Source organism: Podarcis muralis, chromosome 9 (assembly GCF_964188315.1).
Source record: "Podarcis muralis chromosome 9, rPodMur119.hap1.1, whole genome shotgun sequence".
NCBI lineage: Eukaryota > Metazoa > Chordata > Lepidosauria > Squamata > Lacertidae > Podarcis > Podarcis muralis.
The window spans coordinates 59,840,271-59,855,624 of NC_135663.1; the positions used below are offsets into that span (position 1 = coordinate 59,840,271).

At 41.1% G+C, this 15,354-nt stretch overlaps 1 protein-coding gene across 3 annotated transcripts in view; it reads right to left on the reverse strand.

The window, feature by feature from the left end:
- CORIN (corin, serine peptidase) overlaps positions 1-15,354 on the reverse strand; it is a 111,551-nt gene that overhangs the window by 46,465 nt on the left and 49,732 nt on the right. For all 3 annotated transcript variants that reach the window (XM_028745118.2, XM_028745117.2, XM_028745122.2), the window contains 4 exons: positions 11,132-11,245; positions 7,419-7,526; positions 2,827-2,937; positions 2,315-2,437 (listed from right to left, as the gene is read on the reverse strand). In XM_028745118.2, the coding sequence (XP_028600951.2) occupies positions 2,315-2,437; positions 2,827-2,937; positions 7,419-7,526; positions 11,132-11,245 (456 nt within the window). The remainder of the gene's footprint in view (positions 1-2,314; positions 2,438-2,826; positions 2,938-7,418; positions 7,527-11,131; positions 11,246-15,354) is intronic.

Genomic DNA, 15,354 nt, shown 5'->3' on the forward strand with positions numbered 1-15,354 from the left:
CAGCCTAAACAGAATTCCTATAAACACCATGTCTTCGGACAACTTCATTGACGTAGCCATGGGGACCCTGTATTGAATTTCTATTTCCACAGAATGAATGACGGCAGTTATTTCAGCCTATCCCTTAATTGCATTTCCTTAAGGACCCTGTGGAAAGGAGACTGCTTTACTCATTCAACCACGTAGTGAGCTAATTTCATTTGCAAATTACACAGATGAAATACTAGAATACTTAAAGGACTCCCTTCCAGTTCTGCTTATAGTTTCACATGTACACTGTCCCACCGCCACACCATTTCTAAAACCAAACCAATACATTTATTTATCAAGGAGATTTTTTTATTTAGATTTTAGTCCTCTCTGCCTCTTGTTTATTCATTTAGAGTGGGTGGCGCTGTGGGTAAAAGCCTCAGCGCCTAGGGCTTGCCGATCGAAAGGTCGGCGGTTCGAATCCCCGCGGCGGGGTGCGCTCCCGTTGCTCAGTCCTAGCGCCTGCCAACCTAGCAGTTCGAAAGCACCCCTGGGTGCAAGTAGATAAATAGGGACCGCTTACTAGCGGGAAGGTAAACGGCGTTTCCGTGTGCGGCTCTGGCTCGCCAGATGCAGCTTGTCACGCTGGCCACGTGACCCAGAAGTGTCTCCGGACAGCGCTGGCCCCCGGCCTCTTGAGTGAGATGGGCGCACAACCCTAGAGTCTGTCAAGACTGGCCCATACGGGCAGGGGTACCTTTACCTTTACCATTATTGTAGCTCTTAAAAACAGGCTCTAATCTCAAGGGCCTGAAGTGTAATACATATATAGTGGTACCTCGGGTTACATACGCTTCAGGTTATATACGCTTCAGGTTACAGACTCCACTAACCCAGAAATAGTACCTCGGGTTAAGAACTTTGCTTCAGGATGAGAACAGAAATCGTGCTCCGGCGGCACGGCAGTAGCGGGAGGCCCCATTAGCTAAAGTGGTGCTTCAGGTTAAGAACGGACCTCCGGAACAAATTAAGTACTTAACCTGAGGTACCACTGTAAAGCCATACTTAACACATACATGTTCATCATTTGTTGACTGCAGTATCAAGTGGTGATCTACATCGGCTAATAAAGTCCTAAATAAGCAGTACGTGATTGCTTCTCCTGGGTTTGTTCATATTTAAAAACAGCCACCACATGGTGGCAGCAATCTGAATTGGGACCATGACACGTGGTGGGAGCGGGACTGACATTTCTTCTCAAGCCATTTCCTTGCAAAAACTGCCCTCAAACTGCAGTTCCCCCCTGCAATTTGCCATTCTAGCATATGAAACCTTTGAGACAAATAGCTGCTTCAGGGAGGATTTTTTTGTTAGAAAACAGTGCATGGGGAAGGTCAACTGCCTCTCTCTTTGTGTCTTCCATCAATCTGGTCCAGACTTGGTCACTGAGCTGGAGGTGAAGGGGAAGCTAGTTCCCCAGGAAAGGTTGCTTTCCAACTCTGGAGGGTTAAGGTAGTAGTCATAAATCAGAGGAATCCAGAAATGCAGAGTCTTAAAGAAAAGATGAGGTCAAGCACATTGACATAGTCCCAAAGTGGGCATGGTCTAAGAGCAGGATCATGAGGCAACACAATTAGAATGGTGCTTTCCTGAGGGTCCTCTAGAAGTTCCTGGAAAACGGACTCCTAGTGTAATTCTCTCTCGTCTTACAACCAAGTCATCCCCACTAACTCATTTACCTCACTTAATCTTCTCCTCTGATTGTTCATGTACACATGCAGAATTGCAGCACAAAGTTGCCTCTCTTACTTAGCTTTTCCACAAGCAGTGAAGCTCATTTTACATATCAGGGTCTGTGTTTCCTTCCACCTTTAGAGGCAGCATGACAGAATACTCTTTTAATAAAATAAAATAAAATAAAATACTAGTAGTGTGGGTGGGTGGGTGTGGTTAGAGAGACGAACACATACAAGCAAAAAAAAAAAGAGGAAGCAATCAAAATACAACAGAACTGAAATAAATTGCAGCACAGGGTCTCTGGTGTGGAGACACTGTCAGACTACAATCCCCTAGGGCCACAAGCCCCATTTAACAAGTGGGAGCTCTGCAATGGAACCTGCAGAGGATAATCTCTCAGCAGATAGTGCCTTATAACATAAAAAGGCAGACAGAAGCCAAGAAGATGAACAGTACAGAGGACACTTTCTAATAAAATTATGGAATTTGGGAGATGGAGAGTCTGAATTATCATCCTTACAAAAGTGCTCTCCCATAAAATATAGGAGATTTATTCCCCACATTTGGTCTTCTCAATAAGGTAGGTAACAAGTCACATGTGGCATACCCTTATTTTCAGTGCAATTCTCTTCATCACTTCCATCCTTACAGTCTTTGTCTCCATCACACTGGAAGGTACTGGGAACACATTGCCCATTTCTGCATTCTGCCAGTCCTTGACTATGGCATGCTGGGGGGAAACAATAAATTACTTTGATAGTTTTTAGAGGCTCCCAATTTTCTATAATTTAAAAATGTGTGCTAAATCACAACTTAATTTATTATTATATTTCAATGAATGTATCATAAAAGCAGCATGATTACAAATAAGATCCTACGAATTTTATATCAGCTGGTTGGTTAAAATAACGAACACGAGGAAAATAGTACACTTAATGCACATAGTTATAACACAGTAATAAACACAGTATTTATTAGCTTCTAAATTCCAATTAAGTTTCACATGGAAATCTAGCAGAAATCAACAAGCATGACCAGTCCTTTTATTCCTACTAATACTGTTCTTCACTGCATTTAAAAGTATTGATCTCAAGAGGCTTACAAAATCAGATAACTTACAACAGTTGACTTCATCCGATTTATCTGTGCAGTCGTGGTCACCATCACACACCCAGTCCATTGTTATGCATCTCCCATCTCCACATCGGTGTTGAGTTACTGGATCACAGTCTTTATTAGAACATTGACAAAAAGAGCAGCAGGGAGAATGAATGAAATAACGCCTTGCATTCAACACACATTTGATATTTAGTATACAGCTGGGGGGGGGGGCAAACTAATGACCCATGTGAAAATTGGGACGGGGAGTTGTCAGTGACACCAACAAGATGAGGAAAGTTGTGCCTGCCAAATTGTTCACTATCTTGCAGTTATTAAGGTCAGGCACTAGGAAAGAACCCTGACCGGAATTCTATTATAGGTGTGCATGGCAGGATTTCTTGTGTTATACTTCCTTCCTGCTTTTGAGGCCATAAAGGTAAAGGTACCCCTGCCCATACGGGCCAGTCTTGACAGACTCTGGGGTTGTGCGCCCATCTCACTCAAGAGGCCAGGGGCCAGCGCTGTCCGGAGACACTTCCGGGTCACGTGGCCAGCGTGACATCGCTGCTCTGGCTAGCCAGAGCCACACACGGAAACGCTGTTTACCTTCCCGCTAGAAAGCGGTCCCTATTTATCTACTTGCACCCAGGGGTGCTTTCGAACTGCTAGGTTGGCAGGCGCTGGGACCGAGCAACAGGAGCGCACCCCGCCGTGGGGATTCGAACCACCGACCTTTCGATCGGCAAGCCCTAGGCGCTGAGGCTTTTACCCACAGCGCCACCCACGTCCCTTATTTCCCTTTGAGGCCACGTCCCTTATTTCCCTTTGAGGCCATAGGGTGCTTCAAAACCAATGTTCTGAATTCAATTTCATTTTAAAAGAAGACCACTATGCAGCCCGGAGGGCCTGCCGTTCAAAGTCCAAAGTACATGTTCCACAGCAGGCAACTAGGAATATATCCACACTTCCTCTTGTCGCACTGCTTTCCCCCATCCTCCACCATCCAGGGAAAACCGCTATTTTGCACTCAATCAGAGCTGAAAGCAATTTGGGTTTTCTCCAGATTGACGTTTGCTCTCATTTAGCACTAAAGGCAAGGGACAAGTGGAAGTGTGGATGAGCTCTCTGTCTCCTGTCCTGACATCTTTTTATTTGAGTTAAAGGAATCCACAGCTCCAGCCCAACAAACCCAACAAAACTGCTGCCCGTTACGGAGAAAAAAAAGGAAGGTACTCGTATCGTTCTTAGGTTTTCCTCCCCTCCAAACCTAATAGCAGCCCTAAGGGAAATTAAATCCGGAAATGTTATGAAGGGAAAATGATTTCCATTCCATGCCACTATTCTGACTAAAAGAGATGTCAGAGATTCCATCACAGATCTCCTGTGTCATGTGTAACTTGGCCATGAGAAACAGAAACAGACACAGTCCCTGGAATTCTGGCTCCTTTTTTCACAAGAAGTTCTGCAAATGAACATGAAACAAACAAAACAAAAAAAGCTGTTTCCAAATGTTTCGTTCCCAGAGAAAGACTGGAATCATTCCCTTTGATCCCGACAGGGACTCCATGCATGTAAAAGCTACATGATAGCCATAGCCCTTATCATGAATTTCACTATAGCCTTCTCAGTCGTTGCATCTTCCTGCCAAGAATAGTTGTCTCTGCTGAACTTCTGACTTTCTCACAGTTGTTTACAAGAAGTGTAAAGTCTCTGTCAGAATTTAAAAAGGCAGTCCTAACACTAACCATTTCGTTAGATTTATCACTAGGCTGCAAGTTAAATATGACAAAATAACACCAACAGTGCAGTTACTATCTGTGTACTGCTTCTGACAACATGTGAGAAAAATATGACATTTGTAAAAAAGGAGATGCAAACAAAAACTCACACATATATTTATATATATTATAGTGGAGATAAACCACTGCATAAAATTAAATCAAAGAGGCTCAAATAGGAAAAGGTAATATCAGAAAATCCAGGATATTTAGAAAGGTTTGCTGGAATCAGTTGAAATCTGTGAAAATCTATAAAGACTCTTAGGGACAATTGCTGCTTTAGCTCACAGCAGGAGACCATCTTGATGCATTTGTGAAAATGCTATTCCTTACTATTTTATGCATCTATCATAATCTGTTATGTTAGCAGAGGAAGAGGCATACCAAAACCTGGCTCTTGATACACAAAGCCATTCTGCTACGCAATGTTTCATTTACATGATTTAACACTTGTAATCTGACAGCATTTTTTTAAGCGACTTTTGAGATGAATTGAACTAGATGATGCCAATCCTGTATTCATTCCCTCAGAAAATGTTGGTTTTTTTGTTTTTTGTAAACCAGTTTAGAATAAATCATCATTATATTTACATAGTATTTTGAACACTTTAAAAGTGTTTTGCATACTGTATCTTACTGCAATTGTTACTAAATCGAAGTAATACACCAATATTATGACCCCCATATTGCGATTGGAGAAGCTGAAAGTGAGAGACAGTGACTTGCTTAAAGCCACCTGTTAAGTTAATGACAAAGGCAAGGATTTCCTGATTTGTAGCTCCATATCTCTAATATGACTGTCCCTCACCTATTTGGATGCATACTATTCTGCTGGTGGTCTTTGGGAAAATAACAAGACCCGCAAAAGGAAAAGCTTCCTTTCTTAATTATAAAAAAGACTTTTTTTTAATACCATACTCTAAACTGCTATAAGAAGAAAAAGGAATAAATGAGAAGGTGTGGTGAGTACATACTTTGTGACAGAGCTATTGATGAAACATGGTTGCTACAGGATTGTTGGAAATCAAATTTTCAACTGATTGTAAAAAACAAGTGCCCTGTGGATCACCAGTCATCAAAACAGAGAGGGAAAGCAAATTTTCCCATCCCATTATTGTATTTCTAACCCACCCTTCCACAGAAGGTCCCAGGGTGGGTTATAGCATATTAAAAACACAGTGCAAGTGAAACAATAAACAACAAGCCCACCAATAACATCTAAACAACAATTCTACACAACATGTTACAAGGAAGACTGAAAATCTAATTTTCAGTTTTCAAATGTCAGGATAAAGGGGTGCATCTTCAGCAGCCAATGAAAGCTGTAAAGAGGCAGTGTTAGTTGCACCTCTGTGGGGAGGACATTCCACATCAGCCTCTCATGAGCCCCCTCCCAAACCTCTGAGGGTGGCAGAACAAGCAGGCTGGTCAGATTAGCCTCAACCAGAGCCAGGGCCTTTTCAACACTGCCTCCGGCCTGGTGGAACGCTCTGTCTCATGAGACCAGGGCCCTGCAGGATCTGATTTCTTTCCGCAGGGCCTGTAAGACAGAGTTGTTCCGCCTGGCCTTCGGCTTGGAATCAACTTGATTCCCTCCCCCTCTTCTTTTTTTCCTTTCTCCTCCTGTGATGGAACTCCTATTTGGGGACTTTCCTGGCTTTTTCTTCCTATGTAGGACCAGTCTGGAAAATTAGCCTTGGTGAAGACTTGACATTTCCATCCCCCCAAAAAAGTTTTTGATTTGAGTTTCCATTGAAATGAGGCTGTATTTTAATGTTCTAATGTTGTATTTTAATCTTGTTTTTAAGCTGTAGTTCAATCAATTTGTTTTTATATCGGGTGTTAGCTGCCCTGAGCCTGGTCTTGGCTGGGAGGGTGGGGTATAAATAAAATATTATTATTATTATTATTATTATTATTATTATTATTATTATTATTATTATTCTCCACTCTTACAGACTTGTCTATAAGAAACCACTCTTTGAGAGACGTGTCTACCACACCTGGTTGTGACCATTGTTCACCAACTAGTGGCAAGCACTGAATAGCTCAAAGTCATGCTGACACTTCATGATGATGGTGAGCAATGGGACTGCACTGGTCAAGGCGGAAGGGACGAAGAGGGAGGGGAGAGTTTGGCTGGCTCACTCAGCTCACCTTTTTATTGTTTAATCACCAGTGGTGAGCAGGGATGGGGCAGAAATTCATTTTAGTTGTTGTTGTTATTTATGAAATTTGTACAGTTCACATTTAAAGCTGCATTTATCAAATTCACACATTCTAAAACAATGAGAGAATCAAAACTCAGCCATCCTTCAAAATGTGCAGTAATCCAAATCCAGGGTTTACTATAGGAAATACAGGGAGTTCAAGCAAAACCATTATCCAGAATGTAAGCCATTCTTCCTAGAACTGATTCAGCATGCTGTTTTTGATGTGGTATTCTCCTCGCAGACCTGTACCACATCAGAATGTAAGTATAACCCGTATTATGTAAGTGGGTGATGAAAATGGAAAGGTGACATGAAAGGTTTCTCACCAATTCTTTAACATCATATGTGTGTAGTTTCATTTGAAAGGCTTCTATAAGTAATAAATAGAGGGCAAAACAATGAAACTTTTTAACATTTCTGAAACAATAATTTCACCTCAGACCACATCACAGGAAAATGCAAAATGGCCTCCAACAATGAAAGACAAACTTAAACTTTTTGAATGCAACAGGCTTAAGTGTGCCTAACTACACTCTAAATTTTTGCCCCCATTTGCTCCAGAGTTGTCTCTGTCCACCAACTGTGATTTCGTAATAACCCAGCTATGTTTCTTATTTACCACAATTCTGCTCGTCACTTAGATCTCCACAGTCGTCATACCCATCACAAACAAAGCTGTAATTGAGGCACTTTCCCATCTTGCAGCGGAAAACTCCTTCACTACAGTCTGAAAAACAAGCATATTTTAAAACTTTCTTTTGCTTTGAATACACAACAAAAACATATCGCAGAAATTATTTTGAGACAGGTTTCAGTGCATCCATATTCCAAGTTAATCTCCCTGGCCACCTTTTAATGTTCTGTGCTTTCAAAAGCTGCGTAATAGTCAGAAGTCAACAAGTGAAGCAATTTCTAGCACAGAATTGCAGTAACAGGAAACATCGCCTGCTGATTTCTCAGTATTATGCAGAGCCTCTGTTCAAATAGAATATAACCACCTTAATCCAATCCTCCTTGGGCAATGTTGCATAAACAATAGCTAATTCTGAAAATGGTACCTACTTTTTAAGAGACTATATGGCTCAAACCAGGGTTGTATCAACTGAGCTAAAAAGAAAGATTAAAATTCTGCACCAAGAATTTGCCTGTATAAATTAGGCAATTTACACACATTTGCATAGAAATTCCTGGTTTCTATAATTTATCCAACTTCTCCTGGTTATATGGAGGGGAAAACAGCCGTGAAGGGCTCTGAAATCCCACTCATTGGCCATTAGGTATCCTACCGAGTTTCAAAGATTTCATCAGAGTGGGGTGGCCAACTCAGGCAAGAGATTTTGGATGCCTTAAAAGGGCATCAAATTTTTAGTTACTGAATTTTATTTTATTTTTACTGCCAAGAAGAGAGAGAAGTCTCAGGTATCAAAATAACTCAGCTTTCCTTCTCTGGAGATGGAGGAAACATTTGCTGCTATAACTCAGGCAGCAAAATGTATTGGGCCAGTGCTGCTGCTGCTGTTTTAACATACATAGCATCTTTATTATTATCCTACTGTACTCCAAGAAGCTCAGAGCATTTTACACAGGACTATCTCATTTAATCCTCTTAGCAACCTGTTAAGGTTGATTGGATGGAAAGAGAATGGCTTGCCTGCCATCATCCAGTGAAGACCTAACTAAACAAAAATGTGCTTAACAAAAACCTCAGAAGTCATAAGTTTTCTGGCTCAGGGAAAAATACATTTGGAGAATATGAGAGTGGGATGTCCACAAGCAACTTTTCACCTTGCTGAGTTCAAAATGTGTATTTTCAAGAGTGAACACACATTAAGAAGCCCAATGCAGGTGGAAAGAAATACTTGGGGAGAGTAGTTTGAAGGAATGATAGGCAAGGAAAGGGTGAAACCACTCATCCACTCCAGATTACCAGCTTCCACTTTAGTTATGCTCATGGCTGAACTGGATTTAAACCCATGTCACCGAAATCCAAGCTCAGCATATTGCCCAGTACACCACATCAAAGCTAACTTCCACTGCTGTTTAAGAGGAAGCAATGCAATAGTTCACACTATCCTGGATTTTCCAGAGAAATCTATATTTAGCTCTGAAAGAACACAAAGAATGAAAGGACAGTAAATACCAAAGACATACAGTCCTTAACATTATAAACTAAATGAAAATCTGTGTACTCTGTAGATCATAGATGATTTCAAATTGAGTAATGTGGTACCCAGCTGAGTTTAAAATCTGAACCAGCATGAGGTATCCTGGCAGTTCTCACTGTTTATCCATCCCTCTGTTGTAACAAAGACTGCTACTCCTTAATGCTCAGTATTAGTTTTTCTTTCCTTTCTTTGCTGAAAGTCTGTCATTTTGTCGGAAGAACTCCTCTGACTTAGGGCTCGTCCACCTAGAAAGCACAGGCCCAAGTGGTTTGCTACATGGGTCCAAGTGGTTTCCCTCTTGCTCGGCTCCTTTCCGAGGAAAAATCTGTTGTTGAGCGATAGATCAGAACAAATGGCAATCTGGGGGGGAACCCAAATTGCTGTTTGCTCTAACTGAGCACTAAAGAGTGGTTTTCCCCAGAGAAAAGCAATAGAACAAGTGTGGATAAGCCCTTAGATTGCACTCTGGTTTGCATCTACACTCAGGGCTCACCCACACTTCTGCTTGCCTCGCAGCTTTCCCTTGGGAACACTCAGTTGGAAGAAATGACAATTGGGAAATGTCAGACTAATGTTTGCCCCTATTTAAAGCTAAAGAGTGGGTTTTCTCTAGGGGAAAAGCAGAGGAAGAGGGAAACTGCTCAGACCTATGCTTTCTAGGCACAAGACAAGCAGAAGTGTGGAAGAACCCTCAGAAATCCTATTTACATAAGTACCTCACAGAGCTAAAACTGGACTTGAGTTTAAACAGGTCACTAGAAGTACTGTGGTTGTTTTTTAATTGGTAATAGCTGCCTGGGGCCTCCAATATTTATCAGAAATCATGGTAAGCAGGAAGAGGCTAATCCTGTCCTCTCCTGCCACAGCTCTCGTTACAGTTATTAACCATTTTAAAACCACAGCAACAAACTTAATGTGATGTCTATTTCCACTCCTAGTCACCACAAATAAGTGACTGATATGCCCTTGGCCTGAGGTATCATGTCTGTGAAGCTGCTGGCCTTGCTCCTAGAAAAGGTTTTGTAATAGACTTTTCCATCCTTTGACACTGGAAAATAAATATAAAAGACTTCTTTTTCACCCCCTGCCTCTTCAAAAATGCTCAAAGCAGTGCTCTGCTCCCACATCGGAGAGCCCACAGCTTTCTTGCTTTTTTATAAATCTGCCTCCCTATGATTTATTTCTTGCAATTGGTCTTCTGCTCTTGTTCCAAGGAGTTCCAAGTCCTGGTGTGGAATGAGAGACAGGCACAATTCATTCATTACCCTGTGATATGCTAACCCTACTGCTCATTGCCCAGCTTTGTGCTGCTTCAGTAACATAGGAAGGTTTGGATCACATAGGGTCACTTGAATTATATCAAAATTTCCCAAACTTGTGTAAGCAACCAGATAGAGTGTTGCTCATGCTGAAGGTGAGTATATGAAAGGAAAGGGGAGGATTAGACAAGTGCTCTCCAGTCTTCACTGCCTGTAAGGGTAGCCGGTGGAATGGAGCTTGCTTTCTCCTTCTGGATTTCAAAAAAGGCAGATGAAGATTTGCTTATATGTGGTCAGTCATTAAGTGTGGAATGTATGTTCTAGCCTTTAGCTCCTTCTCATATACATGGAGAAGAAGGGTGTGGTTGAACGCACCATACACTAGAGAAACCACATGTTCTTTTCCACAGCACTTCTTCCATTAACAAATATTTTTGTGACCAACTTCTCAGGGGCAGATCAAAAATAATTTTGTAAACAGGTTGCTTTGCATGTGTTGCAATATAATGTGCCAACAAATACATGGCCAAAAGCTTATAAACCAAGGGCTTGTTATGCGGGTTATCTCTTTACAAAGATAGCCTTTGTGAGTGGATTAGATTACTCAGACATGTAAAAAACAAGTAAAAATCCCTGTGTGTCTTTGCAGAAATTTTAGCTGTTGAACTACTAATGCAATTATGCTTTAAACATTTTTAAAGGTCTACAAGCACATACTGTGGCCTAGTTGGGCAAAGTTAAAAAGGTCCCATTAATTTCTGAATGACAGGACAGAAATGGGCATACGTAAATCCTACGCAAAGCTGTTATTCTGATACAATATATGACTTTTATTTCTAAGCCCATCCAAACAGTTGAAGTGTTGTTCTTGCCAGACATGTGTTATATAATAAATTTAAGTGACGTACTGCAATGTGTCTCGTCGCTCCAGTCATCACAGTCATTATAGCCATTGCACTGCAGTTTCCTTGGGATGCAAATTCCACTTGTACACAAGAAGCTCTCCTCCCCTTCACAAAGCACTGAAAGGTTAAAAACAAGGTAGAAAGACATTTTTATCAGAGTAAAAACCAAATTCTAGACTCCATTTCTTTTACAACGTAATTTTCTTCAGATTGATTAAAGCTGCTGTGAAGTGGTTTTAACCAGCAGTGGTCCAGACACATTGTTATTGGGGACTGAAGAACAAGGAGAGACGCGAGGCTTGGGTGCACTGCAGGTGCCGCGTTGAGTGCCGCCTGACATTTTGTCATTCCCCTCAGTGGTGACACCCGGGGCGGCCCGCACCTACCGCACCCCCCTTCCTCTGCCCCTGGATGCTGGAAACAGGAGATGTAGAGACATGCCTTGCTCTATGCTTCCCAAGAAACCCAATAGGGAGCCAAGATCTGCTTGAGTGTTAATGCTGTGAGTCTCTCCATCCTATGCTCAGGTTGTATACATGTATAAATAAAATCGTAACCCTGGGAACTCTGGAGTCTCTTGCAGCTCAGAGATTTGGGGCAAGGTGGGGGGGGCTGGGGCGCAACACTATCTATTTCCCCCCTCCTCCCCTCAAATGCAGAGACTGGTAATCATAGCAAGGGGGCAGGATGTATTTAATGCTACACACACTGTGGTTTATTTTTATTATTATTACAGTGGTACCTCGGGTTACATACGCTTCAGGTTACAGACTCCACTAACCCAGAAATGCCCTTCAGGTTAAGAACTTTGTTTCAAGATGAGAACAGAAATTGTGCTCCAGTGGCGCGGCGGCAGCAGGAGGCCCCATTAGCTAAAGTGGTGCTTCAGGTTAAGAACAGTTTCAGGTTAAGAACAGACCTCCGGAACGAATTAAGTACTTAACCCGAGGTACCACTGTGTTATCATCATCATCATCATCAAACCCTTCCCCACAGCATTTATGCTTGAGGAAAGGGGAACTAACTGTCCACCCAGCTAAAGATGATTATTTGGATTCCAGAAATCTGGAAGCAGATTTGCTATTCCACTTGCAGCTTAAAGCAAAACAGCAATGATCGAGTCATGCTTAATTGTTCACATCAGGAAGCAACCTCAGTGTCAAAGATAAGTTACAGTTTATATGGCATGTTTCTTTCATATGCTAAAGAGTTGCTCTGGGGTCAGGAAAAGCAATAGCAACATTGCCTTCTTGCATGTATCCGCTCTGAATTGAGCAGATTGAGGAAAGTCACTGGCTTTATCGATTTTCTTTTAAAATATTACGCATCCAAACTTTTTCTATCAACAATGTTTTTTTCTGATATTTCAGTGAATACTTACATGTATCTGTAAGGACTGTAACATGGCAAAGAACTTACTTTTCTCAATAAGATGCAAGTTCTGTTTTATAAATCTGTAACTACAGATTCTTGCCAAAAATATTTGTGTGAAATATATTTTCCTTATAAATACATTAAATACTGATTAAAATATTACTCAGGTTATTTAATTTATCTTTAATATTTATATATTTCACTCTCTGCTCAGAGGTTCCAGGGTGCAATATACAGGCTTTAATTATTAGGAAAATAATGTATCAGAGAGAGAGAAATAGTTTGTGCAATTAAAAAGAAAGAAAGAAAACTTATCTCATCTATTATTCTTCCTGGTTGCCAATGTAGGAGACATCTAACAAATTAATCACACCACATAGCAAATATTCATTTTTGCAAGTTTGTCTTAAAATTTACCTTGCTTTGCTTTTAAAGTTACAACATAGATCAACTAAACATAGAACGGCCTTTTCAGTCATTACACATAACGTGGTGCACTATAATGAAAAAATGCAAAAAAAAAAGTCTACCACAAATCTACAAGTGTTTCATCTCTAGATTGTCTTTACCAGCAACTCAGCTGTATTACTTCCTACATTATCAGATTTAAACAGCTGAACAAACTGGTTATAATTTTCCATGGCTTGACTGATCCATTCGAAAGAGGTGAATTTATGAAAGCTACTTTTCTTTTCGTTTAATCATTCATTGCCATATTAGTGAGCTTACTTATCTGAATACTGCTTTTTCAAATACCACTGTTCATCTGAATGTACAATAAGGACTAAATATAAATGACTAAAAGATCAAACATTTTCCAGTCAATAAGGCATATTGCACATTAATAAAATCAGACACCAACATACTTTCAAAAACCCTGTAATCCTTTTCCAGCCAAAGTTTGCAAAAGTTGGAGCTGCAAAGCCTTAACGTTTTCCCCATGCTTTCAATTTTAGGCTTCTTTTCAGCATTTTTTGGGGATGGGGCAGGAGTTAAATCTTAAGATGAGGAGCCAAAAGAGGAAAGTTTCTCTCCCCAGATCAGTTCCACACTCTTCTCTCTGATTCTAAAGTTGAAACAGCTCACTATTTTTTAAGCCTGTTTTTCAGTCTCAGTATCTTCCTCCCATATACTGTGGCAGCAGACAGTGAAACTGAAAGCTAGACACCAAGGCAGGGATAATACAGTAAATATATTCTGAACAGATCTGGGAAAGAAAACTGTAGCCCTATCTTGGGAATTAGAAGTGAATGTTTGTTGGAGGAATGGGGGGAATATTGCTGAGAGCTTTCATAATCTTTCGTCTGCTCTGTCCAAAGCTCTGACTCTTGAATCTACCTGTTCTCCATGTGATATCCCTAAGCCTTTCTTAAGATATTAAGATAGCTCTTGTTTGGCGATCCAAATATTATACTACTACTCTGGCTTTAGTCCTGCACAAGCTGTGCTCTTTTTCTCAGAATAAATGAGCTCCAGACATTCTGTAGTACATATGCCTCTCTCAGTCTGGTGTTTCTTCATGGAGCAAATACTTCTTCACAGAATCGCCCCTGTTATTGAGCTGAATTCTTCCAAATTCCAGAGTTTTCGGCGCTTGTTCCTCTGTTTATTAATAAAGACACACTGGAACAAGACTTTCCTTTCTTAAGTAGACAGATGGTTTTTACATGAAAACATGAAACAGATATATTTAAAGAAAACAATAACAGGGCCTATTTGTTTTAATTCAGTACATTAACTCTCCACCACCCATCTCATCTCTTTGCCCTGTAGGAGTTGTTAGATGAAACTGTCTGTCAGATGATTCTCCTCAAGCCCCATGTGACTGGAGATGAAAGACTTCATCCAAAAGCAAAATATCACCTTTGAGCAGGGTCCTTTCTTCGTGCTCTTCTTCTTATAGGATGGTGCTCATGTTTCCTCATGGTGGCAGGTGGAAAACCCTTTACCTTGCAAAGCCCCTGTGGCTTTAACAGTCACATAAGGCACAGAAATTTAAACTCACAAAGCTTTCTCCATCATCACAACTCTATTCCAAGTCAAATTCACCTTGTGAATTTCTGCCTATCACATTGGCAGGATTACAGCCAGAAATACCCACTTGTCTCAATATTTCTTTCTTATCTTTTGCGTGCGACCTCCTGTGCAGCCCCACTATGGCTGAAACAGGAGGGAAAACATTTGATCAAGTTATTACTGCATCTTAGAGTAGCTTCCCTCCACCACAGAGCTTCTATGAAATCTGAAATCCTGTTCAAGTATTTGGCAATCTTAATCCTGCTGTTGTTTGAATCCAATTCCACCTTTTCTCCAGACTTGTCTTCTTTACATGTATTTACATGTCGAGGCCTTTCCTAAAACGAGACAGGGAAGGAGGAGGCAGAAGACCTCACCCCAGCTGCTTGCTAAATTGGCTGCAAAAGAAGGGAGGAAAAGCTGGAAGGGGAGAGGAGGGGGCACCAATGCAACAAAGAATGAGGGGCAGCAGAGGGAGGGAAGAGAGGAATGCAAAGGAGTGGGGGGCAGCACAGCAATAGTGGCTCAGGTGGCACATTCTCATGCACTGTCCCAGTTGGATATGATACACCATGACTTGTGGGGATGGATGTGGGAGCATTTGCTGCTCTGCCTCAGGCAGAAACATTTCTTCATCCAGTCTTGATAATCTGGCTCAAACAGGACCAGGCTCTCCACTCTACCTTGAAAATATTCATAAACCCTACAAGGTATGTCTTCTTTAGGTGTACTGCTCATATGTTGTCCTCCCAGCACTACTTTCCTTTAGAGTGAGTTGCCTCTTCAGAAAACTCATCTTTATTGCATTGGCATTTTGTAAGTGCATACGGCATTTC